At 46.1% G+C, this 15,447-nt stretch overlaps 1 protein-coding gene across 1 annotated transcript; it reads right to left on the bottom strand.

Moving 5' to 3' along the window:
* Positions 1-2,607: 2,607 nt before the first annotated feature.
* LOC128420513 (vasotocin-neurophysin VT-like) lies at positions 2,608-8,630 on the bottom strand. The gene is made up of 3 exons (XM_053402080.1): positions 8,409-8,630; positions 4,757-4,958; positions 2,608-2,948 (listed from the first exon to the last, which is right to left on the bottom strand). The coding sequence occupies exons 1-3, from the start codon at positions 8,526-8,528 to the stop codon at positions 2,779-2,781; spliced, it is 492 nt and encodes a 163-aa protein (XP_053258055.1). The 5' UTR covers positions 8,529-8,630; the 3' UTR covers positions 2,608-2,778.
* Positions 8,631-15,447: the final 6,817 nt, after the last annotated feature.

Raw genomic sequence — 15,447 nt, forward strand, 5'->3', positions numbered from 1 at the left:
TACAGACTGAGATTTAGTAATCAGAAGTCTGGAAGGCTTGAAATATATGCTGATACAAGTTTTGGAAGTGACCCCATAGATGGTAAAAGCACGTCTGGTGTGTGCTATATATACAACTGTTTATTTGACTGGTCATGCAAGAAGCAAACAACTGTAAGTTTAAATTCCTGTGAAGCTGAACTTAAAGCTCTGGTGTATTCACTCATGGATGTTGAGTGGTTGTTACAATCATGTAAAGACGAGATTGAATGTGTCTTGTTCTATACAGGTTTATCAGGATAACAAATTTTGCTTGGCTTTGCTAAATTCTGAAGGTTGCAAGCAAAGAAACTTGCAAATCAAGTTATTTCATGCAAGAGACTGTATCAAGAGAGGATTGATAAATGTATCCTATATGCCAGGAAAAGAAATTCCTGCTGATCTCTTTTCAAAGGTTGTTAACAAGGAACAACTAAATGTGTTTGTACATATGTTGCAATTGTGCTAAATGCAATAGTTGCATGAAATAAGGGGAGGATGTCAGTATTTTCACTGCCAACTATTGCAAAGGGTCACATGATCCAATGTTTCAATTTCTTACCACTGTGTGTATGTGGGCGGAAGTCAAGACGACTTGTTTTTGATGACTCTGCTAATGTGTGCACATATCTTTCAGATGTGTGTCACTGCTATGTACGGGACTCCGAGAGGAAAGGGGAGCACCCAGTGATCTGTTATTTATCGTGTTTTTAATATTCTATTGGGAGCCACCCAGAGTGGCTGGGGGAACCCAGCCAGATGGGCGGGGTATGTATGTATGTATGTATGCATGCATGTATGTATGTATGTATGTATGGGACGCGTGTGGCGCTGTGGGTTAAACCACAGAACCTAGGACTTGCCGATCAGAAGGTCGATGGTTTGAATCCCCGCGACGGGGTGAGTTCCCTTTCCTCGGTCCCTGCTCCTGCCAACCTAGCAGTTCGAAAGCACGTCAAAGTGCAAGTAGATAAATAGGTACCGCTCCGGCGGAAAGGTAAACAGCGTTTCCGTGCACTGCTCTGGTTCGCCAGAAGCGGCTTAGTCATGCTGACCACATGACCTGGAAGCTGTACGCCGGCTCCCTCGGCCTATAAAGCGAGATGAGCGCTGCAACCCCAGAGTCGTCCATGACTGGACCTAATGGTCAGGGGTCCCTTTACCTTTTGTATGTATGTATGTATGTATGTATGTATGTATGTATGTATAAATAAATAAATAAATAAATAAATAGATTTATTATTACTACCCACTTATACTCAGGTTAGGTGCATGGGGTGTTAGGGAAGGTTAGCACATGTGGTGGGTGACACATCATGCTCCTTCTGGGGTAGCTTATCCACCTTTGGTCCCCATCCTGCGCTCAGCTCCCACCTGTGGCTCCTAGAAACTGTCAGTATGTGACAGCGGCCACACCTGGGGAACAGCTTCCACTGGCAGGCTAAACCAGGTGAGGGTAGCCAATGGGCCTCAACCCACATTTTCCAGGGTTAAACCAGTTTTCAATCTGTAGTATGGATGTTCCCTGGAGGTGTCCGACTCGGAGCCTATTACGTTAAGCTCAGACCAAAATAAGATGTTAGTGGTGCATTGCCGGCCTGCCCTTGCCATAGTACTTTAGGACAGTAACACAGAGGTTTTGCTGGGACAGAGTTCAAAGGGTCTCTCCAAACATCCTTCTTATTGCACATCAGTGATGAATTGTGCACATGATGTTATCAGGGTGGTCACACTCCAATCCACTATCAATGCTGTTTGTGTCTGCAAAATTTTTGGGGTGGAATCACAGTTGGGACTCAGCTACATTAGTAAAAAAAACCCAGCCATTTGAATGTGCTATATACATGCAACACCAGGTGGCCCCAGAGAGCAGGAAAATCTAAAACATGATTTTTCTTTTGCAATAACGATCCAATTCCTGACTTATTTATAGCCCCCCCCCCCCCCGTGTCTAGATCCACCCTTGCATTTCCAATCAGGGCATATCCTGCCACTACCTGCGGAAATCCCATAACTTTTTCATCCACAAATACTCCTGTTTACTTTTTTACCGTGCTTTTGTTACGCTGCAGCCCCTCCCACCAGCAACAATGTGTCCCGATAGAACCATAGCTCAGTTGTTAGAGCATGAGACTCATAATCTCACGCTCATGGGTTCAAGCCCCACTGCAGGAGGTTGTTGAACTAGATCAGGGGTTGGCAACCTAAGGCTCTTGGGCTGGATGCGGCCCAATCGCCTTCTCCATCCGGCCTGTGGACAGTCCGGGAATCAGAGTGTTTTTACATGAGTAGAATGTGTCCTTTTATTTAAAATGCATCTCTGGGTTATTTGTGGGGCATAGGAATTTGTTCATATTTTTCCCCCAAAACATAGTCCAGCCCACCACATGGTCTGAGGGATGGTGGACAGGCCCATGGCTGAAAAAGGCTGCTGACCCCTGAACCAGATGAACCACGTGGTCCCTTACAACTCTACAATTCCATGATTCTATTGTTCTAACCAACTAGAGCAGGCTAAATCCACTACCACTATGTATTTGAAAATATCAAGCGTTTCCCTGCATATATGACTTAGGACGAAACATGCAACACAATGCAATAAAAGACTTTTATTATTTGCTGTGTATTTACATTTTCGTCTCCCAATTTTTATTTCTTCTTTACGCTATTTAGGGTATTCTTGGGATTCTTCTTTTTCTGAGGGCGTTCTGAAATATGAGTTGGAGAACCGATGTTCTGGGGGCTGCCTCCCCGTGGACTTCAGTAAAACTGCTGCTTCCCCTGTTGCTGCCTGTTTGCATTCGCCATGTGCATCAGTTTGAGGAGGAGATCCCCTGCCGAGCTGTCCAGCACAGTCAGGTTCCTTTCAGAGAGCATTCGACTCCTGTCGCTGTTTTCATCCACGCACGCTGCATCTGTGGTGCAGCTCTCTGTGGAAGAAAGGAGTAAAACAAATATGTGAAATTCCCTGTGCTTTAATCTTCTGGCAAGCCTTTTGGGCTGGTCACAAAGTCTCCCCTGGTATTCTTGCAGTGAAGCTGGTAAAATGTGGACTAGAGGATGTGAACTGTTAGGTGGATTTGTAGCTGTTTGACTAACTGAGGCCCAAAAGGACTCCCCTATGGTTCCTCGCAATCCTGGGAGAAAAGGACAAGTGGGGTGCTGCAGGGTTCTGTCCTGGGCCCCTTGTTGTTCTACATGACTTGGGCGAAGGCATAGAGGGGATGATCATCAAATTTGCAGATGACACCAAACTGGGAGGGGTAGCTAAGACCTCAGAGAATCAGGACTGAAGATGAGCTTCACAGATTGGATACTGGGCCCAAACTTTTTTAAAAAATGAATTTCCATAGGGACAAATGTAAGGTTTGACACATAGGCAGGAATAACCAGATGCACAAATATAGGATGAGTGACACCTGACATGTGAAAAGGATCTTGGGGTCTTAGTAGACCACAAGCTTAGCATGAGAGAATAGTGTGATGCAGCAGCAAAAAAAAGTGAATGCTATTCTAAGCTCCATCAACAGAAGTCTAGTGTCCAGGTCAAAGGAAGTAACAGTACCACTCTGTTGTGCCTTGCTCAGACCCAACCTGGATTATTGTGTCCAACTCTGGTCACCACAGTTTAAGAAAGATACTGACAAGCTGCAATGTGTTCAGAAGAAGGCGAACAGGGTGACCAAGGGTCTGGAACCCAAGCCTGATGAGGAATGGTTGAAGGAGTGTTGGGTATGTTTAGCCTGGGGAAGAGAAGACGGAGAGGTGATATGAGCCGTCTTCAAATATCTGAAGGGCTGTCCCATGGAAGACGGAGCAAGATTCTCTTCTGCTGCTCCAAGACCCAAAGCAATAGATTCAAATACAAGACAGGAGAGTCTGACTAAACATTAGGAAGAACGTTCTGCTGCTGAACCTTCTGAGTAAGAGTAAGCAGTAAGAGCTGCTTGGCAGTGGAAGTTTTTAAAGGCAAGTTGGATGGCCACCTGTCTTGCATGATCTAGTTGAGATTCCTGCATTGCAGGGGCTGTTCTAAATGACCTTTGAGGGTTCTACAATTCTGTTATGCTATGGTCATGACTTGTTAAATAAGTTGGAGTTCTTGTTATTAAATATGCCAAGGAAAAAGCACACCAAGAACTCAGGCCAATGTAAGTTTCAGTAGTGGAAGTGCTCCCTACTCGCAAATCAATAGTCAATTGTAACAAAAACTAATCCATTCAAAAGTATGTATTCTGACAAGGATTACAAACTCAGAGATTACAAACTCAAACTCATAAGGATATTTAGGAAAGCCTATTACCTTTTATATGTGCTTAAGGGGGCAGATGAGATCCTCTAGATCTTCTTAAAGGCATAGAGTTCTATGGACTAACATGAACTTATCTCTACTCATAAACTCTTATCTCTAATCCTGTAACAAATTATTGTGTTATACATATCCCTACAAGATTTAGTTTGTAATCTCTGTTTGAGTTTGTAATCTCTGTTTGAGTTTGTAATCCTTGTCAGAATACAGACTTTTGAATGGGTTAGTTTTTGTTACAATTGACTATTGATTTGCGAGTAGGGACCACTCCCACTACTGAGTTCTTGGTGTGCTTTTTTCATGGTCATCACTTGTAGCAGTTAATGTGCCTTGGTTTTCCACTTGCTTTTTCTGACTCACATTCCCCCTCTTCCTCTCTCCAGCACCCCCTCTTGCTGAGCTTCATCTCCTGCGCACGGATACCCTTACCGTCATTGCAGCATATGCCGGGCGCTGCACACCTCCCTCCTGCACTGCACGGCTTCCCGCCGGCCTCGCAGGGCGAAGGCAGGTAATTTTCCTCCAGGCAGCGCAGAGTTTCCGGGGTGCCAAAGTAGCAGCCAAATTCTTCTCCGCAGCAGATGCTGGGGCCAAAGCAGTTTCCTTTCTTTCCAGGACCACAGGGGATGCACTGAGAGAGAGAGAGAGAGAGAGGGGGGGGTGTGGGTGGTGGTGCTGAGTTCGAGTTTGGCTACGGCAACGTGACTACAGGTATGCTGAACTAGATGGGTGTTTGGTCTGATCCAGCAGGGCTCACGAAAATCCATCCAGACCAACGTTCCCTGTCCCACAGCAACAAGCCGAGTGCTGCCAGGTACCCTACAAGCAGGGGAATCCCTGTTCCTGCCTTAGCTATCGGTATTCAGAGGTCTATTGCCTCTGAAGCTGGAGTTTTCATCCAACCATGCTGGCTAACACAGACCTGTCCCCCAGGATGGATTTCTCTAATTCCCCTTTGAAAACCATTTGAGGCTACAGTCCTATGCATATTGTCCTAGGTCTAAACACCCTGAGTGATATCCTACTTAACTTTACTCAGGGTAGACACACTGAATTTAATGCACATTATCATGATCCTAAGGGACGCGGGTGGCGCTGTGGGTTAAACCACAGAGCCTAGGACTTGCCAATCAGAAGATCGGCAGTTCGAATCCCCGCGACGGGGTGAGCTCCCATTGCCCTGTCCCTGCTCCTGCCAACCTAGCAGTTCAAAAGCATGTCAAAGTGCAAGTAGATAAATAGGTACTGCTCTGGCGGGAAGGTAAACGGCGTTTCCATGTGCTGCTCTGGTTCGCCAGAAGTGGCTTAGTCATGCTGGCCACATGACCTGGAAGTTGTACGCCGGCTCCCTTGACCAGTAAAGCGAGATGAGCGCCACAACCGCAGAGTCGTCTGCGACTGGACCTAATGGTCAGGGGTCCATTTACCTTTTTATCATGATCCTACCTTTTCTCGAAGGAGCTGAAGGTGGTGCACATTGCTCTCCTCCTATCCATTTCATAAAGGCATTGTATTAATTAATCATTTTATATTTTGTATTTCTCGCCACATCTACCAGGCAGAGTGATGTGCCTCTCTCTGAATCTGTTTTCTTTTTAGCAAGGTTCAGAAATAGGCTTTCTTTTTATTCCAATCACACCAGGAATCTTCATTTGAGTGCAAATGTGAACGTTTGGCTCAACAAGCTGATCCTCACCAATTAGTATTTATTTCTTTAACAAATCCCACTTGATTGTAATGAAGCTTTTAAGCAATTTGCAAAAAGGATTAAAATCATCTAAAGAAAAGAAACGTGTTTTAAGTAGGTGCTGAAAACAGTACAGCAAAGGGAACTGCCAGATATCACTAGGCAGGGAGTTCCAAAGTTTGTGTGTTGCCACACTAAAAGGCTGATCGCTTGTAACAGTGCCAATCCCACAGACTGAAGCCGTTGACTGGGCACACCTGGGGTAAGAGAATCATTCAATTATTGCTTAACACAGATGAAACACCTTTGATGCACCTCAGTCGTAAACGGTTACTTCTTTTAATGGCCCTCATTCATTTGTAAGAGGTCTCTTCAGAAGAGCAGCACAACTTAATATAAAACGGCTGTTTGGAGAAAATGGGTTAACTGGGAGTGGTGCTACAATGGAAGAATCACTTTGAACACGGAGCATCTAAAAGCCAGGGGGAAGATTCCTTTTTTGTACGCACACCTACTGGAGTGAGTTTCCCAACTTTTCCGCTGATGTGCCTGATGTGCAGACACCATCCAATAATAGACGGTCATGCTGGGGAAACCACCTGCTCACTTTAAGTGGCTGTTAAAGGCACAAGAGCAGACAGGCCCTTTTCTTCTTATCAGCTGGCAACGCTGCACTGGTCTGTGTGCAGAGAAAGTGGTTAAAAGCAGTAGGGCTAGAAGCTTAAAGTCAGGGGTGGGGGACATGCGGCTCTCTAGCTGGTGTTGCAATGCAGCTCACATCAGACACCCAGAGAACATGACCAAATGCCCCAGAGGATACTGGGAGTTGTAGTCCAACAACATCGGGAGGACCTCAGCTTCCCCACCCTTGCTTTGTGCGATCAAGGTTGCAATCCTGTACTTACTTACCTGGTTGCAAGTCCTATTGAACTCAATAAGGCTTACTTTTGGGACATGGGTGGTGCTGTGGGTTAAACCACAGAAAATAGGACTTGCCGATCAGAAGGTCGGCGCTTCGAATCCCCACGACAGGGTGAGCTCCTGTTGCTCGGTCCCTGCTCCTGCCAACCTAGCAGTTGAAAAGCAGGTCAAAGTGCAAGTAGATAAATAGGTACCACTCCGGCGGGAAGGTAAACGGCGTTTCCGTGCGCTGCTCTGGTTCGCCAGAAGCGGCTTAGTCATGCTGGCCACATGACCCGGAAGCTGTACGCCGGCTCCCTCGGCCAATAAAGCGAGATGAGCGCCGCAACCCCAGAGTCGTCCGCGACTGGACCTAACAGTCAGGGGTCCCTTTACCTTTACCTTTGAGTAGCTATGTATAGGCTTGCACCACACTCACATTTAATTATTGAGGCATTAATTGCATGCGCATCACCGAAGAGGCCTTTGCAAAGGAATGGTCTTGCAGGAAGGCAGAGTACTCGCTATGCAGCTTGGAAAAAGAGCATCAAAAGGGAGTAAATGCTTCAGTACAAGTGCTGGTATGAAAAATGCTTATAAATTTAATCTGCAATGTTTCTAGTGCATGAGTTGTGCACAGAGCATCACATTGTTGCTTCCCTTGAGGGAGGGTTTCACAATGTCCAGCTCACAGATAAATAAAGCAGGGTGACTGACACATGTCTAACCTATGGGTTAGTGGCAAGCTGTGGGCAAATCTGAACCCCAAGAAACCACACTTGGCTCTGCTAGCACTGCAAGCTTCTCTAGGGAACAGAAGTACAGAGAAGGGCAGCACTTAACACAGGCAACAGAAATGGGCCGGCATGGAAGGTTGAAAGCTGTGCTTCGAGATCCTTGCACCATTACTAATAGAGGCTTTGCCTCTTTCTGAGATTGTGCCAGAATAAAAGTAGGTGCATCATCTTCTTGACAATCTAAGACACAAATTAAAGTCTTTTCTAAGATGCTTACTGTCTTATCTCCCTCTCATATAGACATATAAATCTATGGCAGCGCACAACCCGTGTGTTCAGGACACCTTTAAAGCACCCAAATAATCCTGGGAATTGTAGTTTGTTAAGGGTCCTGGGAATTGTAGCTCTGTGAGGGGTAGACTGCCATTCCCAGGATTTGGGGCGGGTGCGCTTTAAATGTCCTTTAAAGGTATGGTTGTCTCTGCAGCCTTGAGGGAGCATTCCTTCACTCTTTTGCTACAGTGGTTGCAGCACCTCTCTCTCTTCCATAAGGAGCAGTGCTCCATCCCTGTAGAGCAGAAACAGGTCTGAGAGGCAGAGCAAAGCAGAAAAGGGATTAGGGACACAAAGACACCTTTGGAACAATTCCCCCAGAACCAGCAAAGGAGCAGAAAAGCAGTCTCTTTTGGAGACAGGCGCATCAATTGAGATTTGCAGGTGCATCAATTGAGATCTCCTCTCTCTCTCTCTCTCCTACCTGTCTGATTTCTGTGTCTGGGAATGCTCTCTTCCCTCCCCGAGGGCAGTTCTGGATGTAGCAAGCTGAAGACAAGGTGAGTAGGCAAAGGACGTAGACTGGAAGTGAGGTTTCAGGCATCTTGGTGGGCTTGCAAATCTCGCTCGCAGGCTGTCCTCCTCTCCTGGCTTCTGCCTCCTGTATCTGCCTCCTTCCTGGACCACCTGCCTCTTTATACTCTTCGTAGCTCCCCTTTGCATAGACGCAACACTTCTATCATCATGGCCAGGATGTTTATTTTCTCTGCCCCCACCCTCCTCCGCACAACTCATACCTCTCCACCCCCCTCCAAGCTGGACTTGAAATCACACAATAATTGAACCAATTCAGTGCAGAGCCAAGCTCAGGTCCCCAAAGTCTCTCTCTCTCTTGTTTATTTTATTTTATTTTTAAGTGGTGGAGGAATATTATTAATACGTGCATCATAATAAATTTGAGTAGGATGGATTGCAGCACTGGAGTACACAGGGAGGGGAGTCTGCCTGCGAAGAGGAGAGAGGCCTTCTGGGTGAATTTTCTCTGCCCATGTGTGCAGGACTTCTTTTTCCAGGCATCAAAGGCATCAAAAACAAAATTCTGCCAACAATTTCTACATAATTCCACTCATCTTTATACCCTTCCCTGCAGCTTGTGGGATAATTTGGCTGCTTGAGCCCTTGCATTCAACAGGGGATGCCCATATCTGTCAAATCTGTCAAGGCCCTTTCCACCTGGCCTAGCGGGTGAGGCCCACACTCACCAGCCCCACTGAAGAGGCTCCTCATGAGGCCGGAGGAACATCGCCCAGCTAATGTTTTAGTCATTGATTGATTTTAATATGCTGTACACCACTTTGAGATTTGTATTAAAAATATAAAGCGGTGTGTGTGTGTGTGTGTGTGTGTGTGTGTGTTGGTTTCTTGGAGTTTCTCATGTTTCCAGTCCAGTTTCAGGTGTTTTGTTTTTTTTAAAGAAGTCCTCATGAAAATTCATTGGAATTTTAGAATTTCCCAAAACATATACATCTTATGCCATTTTGCCTAATATGCACATTTGTGCAAAGCAACGTCTAGTTTTTGCATGCGATCTCCACTTATATATACCCAACGCATGCAGTTTGGGGCATGTTGCTTGGCAGTGGAGCTGCATTGCAAAATTTGAAGAAGGGCAAGTTTCAATGGTTGGCTATGTTTTGGTTTGCATATTGTTCTGCAAAGTGAGAATTAGGGCTGATCTTTAAATGCCACCTGAATCAAAAGTCTCCCCCATCCTGGGGCAAAAGGTGAAGGGTTAAACATAAGATACCTACAGATACAAAAGAAAGAGGAGGCTTCGCCCTCCCAGACTTTAAATTGTATTATGAGGCTGCATGTTTAGTTTGGATTAGGGACTGGATAAAACTGGAAAAGGAAGAAGCATTAGATTTGGAAGGTCATGATAACAGATATGGATGGCATGCATATTTATGGTATGGGAAAGAGAAAGTACATAAAGGATTTTACAAACATATATTAGGAAATCAGTAATGAGAGTGTGGGAGAGGTACAAAGACCTAATAGAACAAAAAACACCTTGGTGGCTATCACCAACTGAAGCTTCATTACTTAAACCGCTTGGTAAAAAGGGAAAGTGGCCTACATATAGAGACTTACTGAGACATCAAGAAGGAAAATGGAAATTAAAAGATTATGAGGAAATCAAAGACTATTTTCAGAGTTGGTTGCATTACAGACAATTATATGAGATGTACAAGGAAGATAACAAAAAAGGGTTTGGCTATACAATTTCTAGATTCCAAAAAGAGGTTATAGAAGAAGGAGTGAAGCTGTTGAAGAAAGCATATAGTATTCTGCTAGAATGGGAAACGAAAGATGAGGAGGTCAAATCAGTTATGATCAAATGGTTACAAGACATAGGACATAACATAAAATTTGAGGACTGGGAAAAGCTGTGGAAGGTAGATTTGAAATTTACAGACTGTTCTCTTTTGAAAGAAATTTATATGAAAATGATGTATAGATGGTATACTACACCAGCAAAAATGGCAAAATTGTATAAAACCGAGTCAAATACATGTTGGAAATGTAAAGAAAAAGAAGGTACTTTGTATCATATGTGGTGGGAATGCAGAGAAGTTAAAAAATTTTGGGAGATGATATATAATGAATTGAAAAAAATGTTCAAAATGACATTTGTAAAAAAGCCAGAAGCATTTTTGTTAGGGATGTTAGGACAAGACCTGCCAAGAAAAACAAAGAACTTATTTATGTACGCTACAAAAGCGGCAAGAGTCCTGTTAGCACAAGGATGGAAGAATGAGGAAATCCCAATGAAAGAGCAACGGCAAGAAAAGCTGATGAGCTATGCGGAGTTGGCAAAGTTAACATATACCGTGGTACCTCGGGTTAAATACTTAATTCGTTCCGGAGGTCCATTCTTAACCTGAAACTGTTCTTAACCTGAAGCACCACTTTAGCTAATGGGGCCTCCTGCTGCTGCCGCACCGCCGGAGCACGATTTCTGTTCTCATCCTGAAGCAAAGTTCTTAACCTGAAGCACTATTTCTGGGTTAGCGGAGTCTGTAACCTGAAGCGTATGTAACCCGAGGTACCACTGTAAATTATGTGAGAAGGACAACCATGACTTCAAGGAAGAATGGGAACTCTTTACAAACTATTTAAAAAGACAACAAAAGGATTTGGACTCCGTGGCAGGTTTTGAATAAACATCCACAAATTTATTAGTAGAACATAGGATAGATAAGGCAATGATATGTACAATTTTACAACATGCAGAGAATAATATGTGTAAACAAATTAGAGAGGTGAGCTGAGGGAAGTCTCTGGAGGGTGGGGAAGGGAGGGAGGGGGAAAGGGGGGAATGTAATTGGATATATTGATTTATAATTTGATTTGTTAAATTTGCTCAATAAAAATATTTTTTTTAAAAAGTCTCCCCCATCCTTAGCTTCAGGTGGCAGATTCTGTGGGGGTGGGGATGGATAGGATTATGTGTTTTCTATGCTGCGTGGCCTGCACTCCCTAAGGGAGCCTCCTTCCCTCAAATCCCATCTCCTGTGTTGAAGAAAAATATTACTACCAACTTTTGTGCATGGATTTGGTGAGGGTGCCATCTCGCCCTTTGCCTTAGGCACGCAGGTCCTGCTTGAGCCATCAAGAGTCTCACTGCCATCCCAATATCGGCCACATCTGGCATGGTGAATCTTCCCTCCTCCCGTGGGCTGCTTGTTTGACGCTAACCCATGACGGGGCCTTTCAGTGGTGACTTCCCCATTGTGGAATGCCCTCCCTAGTGAGGTGAGCCCGTCTGCATCATTATTAATTTGCAGGAGGAATCTGAGAACTTACCCAGGCATTTAGTGGCTGAGGAACACTGTCGCTGGAAACCTCAAGAACATTGGATGGAACTGTGTTTTTAACTGCAGTTTAATTGTACTAGAAAGTTTTCGATTGTAATTATTTCTACAGCGTTTCAAACTGTTTTGTAATGTTTTTGTTTGTAAGTTGTATACCTGCATGCTGCCCTGCCTCCTCGGGGATAATAATAATAATAATAATAATAATAATAATAATATAATGCTGGAGGGTATTAAAAGCACATTCAACTCTTTGGCCAACACAGATGGAGACAACTCTGCTGGCGAAGTTTGCCAAATGCAAAGAGCGAAATTTGCAGCGGGCAAGATATTGGCGCTTCTTGCTGCAGCTTTTAAAGGCAGAGAGAAGTTCTCCTTGGCTTCTCTGCGCTGGGGTTAGAAGCTGAGCTCTCCCAGTTCGCTTTCCTCCCAAACCACAAGGAGAAACCGGAGAAGGCCTTTTGGAGAAGGCCATCGTGGAAGTCGTTCATCCTCACACAGATGGGGATTTTTGTGGGGGATGAGTTTTGGCTGCATGAACCGGGGCTGAACGGCCGCACTGCCATCAGGATGTGGTGTTTGCGTGGGGATGCCATCTGCACCCTGGCAGAGAGACATCCTCTCCGGGATTCTGCTGGGAGCGAGGCGTGGGCAGGGCCCACAAAAAAGATCATTGGGAATTTGTCAGTGAGGTGACAAGGGTACCATCCCACTTAGTCCTGGGGACAAAAAAATTAGAGACATCACCTTGCTGACAAAGGTTTGTATAGTTAAAGCCATGGTTTTCCCAGTAGTGATGTACGGAAGTGAGAGCTGGACCATAAAGAAGGCTGATCGCCGAAGAATTGATGCTTTTGAATCAATTCAAAAGATCCTCCACAGATGCTGGAGGAGATTCTTGAGAGTCCCATGGACTGCAAGAAGATCAAACCTCTCCATTCTGAAGGAAATCAGCCCTGAGTGCTCACTGGAAGGACAGATCGTGAAGCTGCGGCTCCAAGACTTTGGCCACCTCATGAGAAGAGAAGACTCCCTGGAAAAGCCCCTGATGTTGGGAAAGATGGAGGGCACAAGGAGAAGGGGACGACAGAGGACGAGATGGTTGGACAGTGTTCTCAACGCTACCAGCATGAGTTTGACCAAACTGCGGGAGGCTGTGGAAGACAGGAGTGCCTGGCATGCTCTGGTCCATGGGGTCATGAAGAGTCGGACATGACTAAACGACTAAACAACAACAACAAAATATTTTTTTAAAAAAAAGAGGGGGAAAAGAAAAGAGGAAGTGTGAAGGCTACCTCCATGTTTTGATTCAAGGACTGCCAATGTAGTGCCCATTGGTGAGTCGATCCTCACCAAACCTCCTCCCTCTGTATTGCAGTGTTGCAGTTTGTTTGGGCCCAGACAACTCCCCCCAACTCCGAGCAACTTCTCCTCGGATTCCCCCCCCACGCCACCCCTGCAGTGCGGTCCCCAAAGGAAGACGCTTCCCAGACCTGACACCAACAGGGAATGACCTTAGGAACGTGGAATTAATATGCAAGGGGGAATCTTGTGAATTGCAAACGCGTCAACGAACCCCTCTCAGAGGGCCCGTTGCTGCCCGGGCAGATCAGCATGGCAGATTCTTCTCATCTTTCAACAGGAATTATGAAAGGTCGCTGTTCATTGTTTAATTAAGAGGAAAATGAGGAGCGGAGGGGGCGAGGGTAATGACGGCTCAGCAGAACATCACATCCGAAATTCCTGCTGCGTGCAGCTTGCCTCAGAAGAAGGGGAAGAAGTACATAGCAGGTAGGCAGAGAAGGGAAGGAGCTTTATTTCCGGCGAATAAATTTGGGAGAAGATGTGTTGTGAGAAGGTATGGTGCTCATATAGGTTTATGAATGTAAAGTTGTTGTTCCATCGGGGGTGGGGACACGCTGTTTTTATTAATGGGGGATGAGAGTGTGAAAGGAGAAAAGTCAATGTGGCAAAGTGGTTGGACCAGGAGGCAGGAAGTTCACCATGTAGCCTCAGGCCACTTACAGTCCCTCACCCTAACCTCCCTCGCAGGGTTGTTGTGTGTCGAGGTCCCCAGGGCCACCCCAATAACTCACACATCACACAGAATTTTTGTTTATGGTTTTTGGCATAATTTTGGCCACAACTTTATTAAAATTTATTAAAAAGGGATTCGGGTGGCGCTGTGGGTAAAACCTCAGTGCCTAGGACTTGCCGATCACATGGTCGGCGGTTCGAATCCCCGCGGCGGGGTGCGTTCCTGTCGTTTGGTCCCAGCGCCTGCCAACCTAGCAGTTCGAAAGCACCCCTAAGTGCAAGTAGATAAATAGGTACCGCTTTACAGCGGGAAGGTAAACGGCATTTCCGCGTGCTGCGCTGGTGCCGGCTCGCCAGAGCAGCTTCGTCATGCTGGCCACGTGACCCGGAAGTGTCTGCGGACAGTGCTGGCCCCCGGCCTCTTAAGTGAGATGGGCGCACAACCCTAGAGTCTGGCAAGACTGGCCCGTACGGGCAGGGGTACCTTTACCTTTACCTTACCTTTTATTAAAATGCAAACATGTGAGTGGTTGCTTAGGCATTGGTTGCGACTATCTGCCCCCACCATGGGGGACAGACTGACTTTCCGCACGATGCAAAAGTCAGAAAAGGGGAATACACTTGGGGGTAGCGACGGAGCAGGGAAGCTGCCCTCAGCCCTCCCCAAATGCAACCAGGAGCTCATTGCTATGGCCTGAGCCCCCTTGACAGAGTGGACAAGCAATAGTTAGCCCCCAATTCCTTTAACGGAATGCCTTGCAGCAGCAGCATTAGAGGGGCAGGCACAGCCTATCCATGCCCCTCAACCAACCAAACCATAAACCAATGCCTAACCGCAACCTTACAAGTTGTGACGATTTGCTACGCAGTAGGCAAAAACCAAATGGCCCCAGCCAATCAGCCAGATGGACAAAATTCCTACTGGGCCCCTGCCCCAAAGCAGACGACCCCATGACAGGCATAGCAAGGTCAAAGCGAACAACCCTATTCTAGGGAGGGAGGGACGGGCAATCCGATGCACGGGCGAAAAGAGGACGCCCTAGCCTCGTGCAAGGAGTTTTAGCATTTCTGGCTGTCAATCAACAAATGGCAACGTTAACTTCATCCCAACAACAAGGGAAACCCCAATCGCATCAGTGGCCAACGATCAATTAGCCCGCCCCCAACTTTGGAGTGTCCTGGAGGCCCCCACCGCAACACGTGCTCTCCATGAAGGAGAACACGCTTTGTAAGGATAAAACAGTGAGAGAGATGACCATGTGTGCTCTCTTGAGCTCCTTAGAAGAAGGGTGGGATGTAAACATTGTTAGAAAAGCTGGGCGCCTCTCCATCTCTCTGCTGAGTGGTGGCAAAATCCCAGGGCGTTCCCAGCACTCACCCAGGGTCTGTGCCCCATCGGAGAATTGAGGCACGGCAGAGACAGATGTAGCTTTAAGAAATATGGTTTATTCACCTATTTATCCACTCCAGCAGATGCAGAATGCCGCGGCGAGACTCCTTATGGGGTCCACACCATGGGATCACATTCACCCAGTGCTATACCAGCTGCACTGGCTCCCGGTGGAGTACAGGATCAGGTTTAAGGTGCTGGTTTTAACCTTTAAAGCC

Source organism: Podarcis raffonei, chromosome 9, assembly GCF_027172205.1.
Source record: "Podarcis raffonei isolate rPodRaf1 chromosome 9, rPodRaf1.pri, whole genome shotgun sequence".
In the NCBI taxonomy this organism is placed as follows: Eukaryota; Metazoa; Chordata; class Lepidosauria; order Squamata; family Lacertidae; genus Podarcis; species Podarcis raffonei.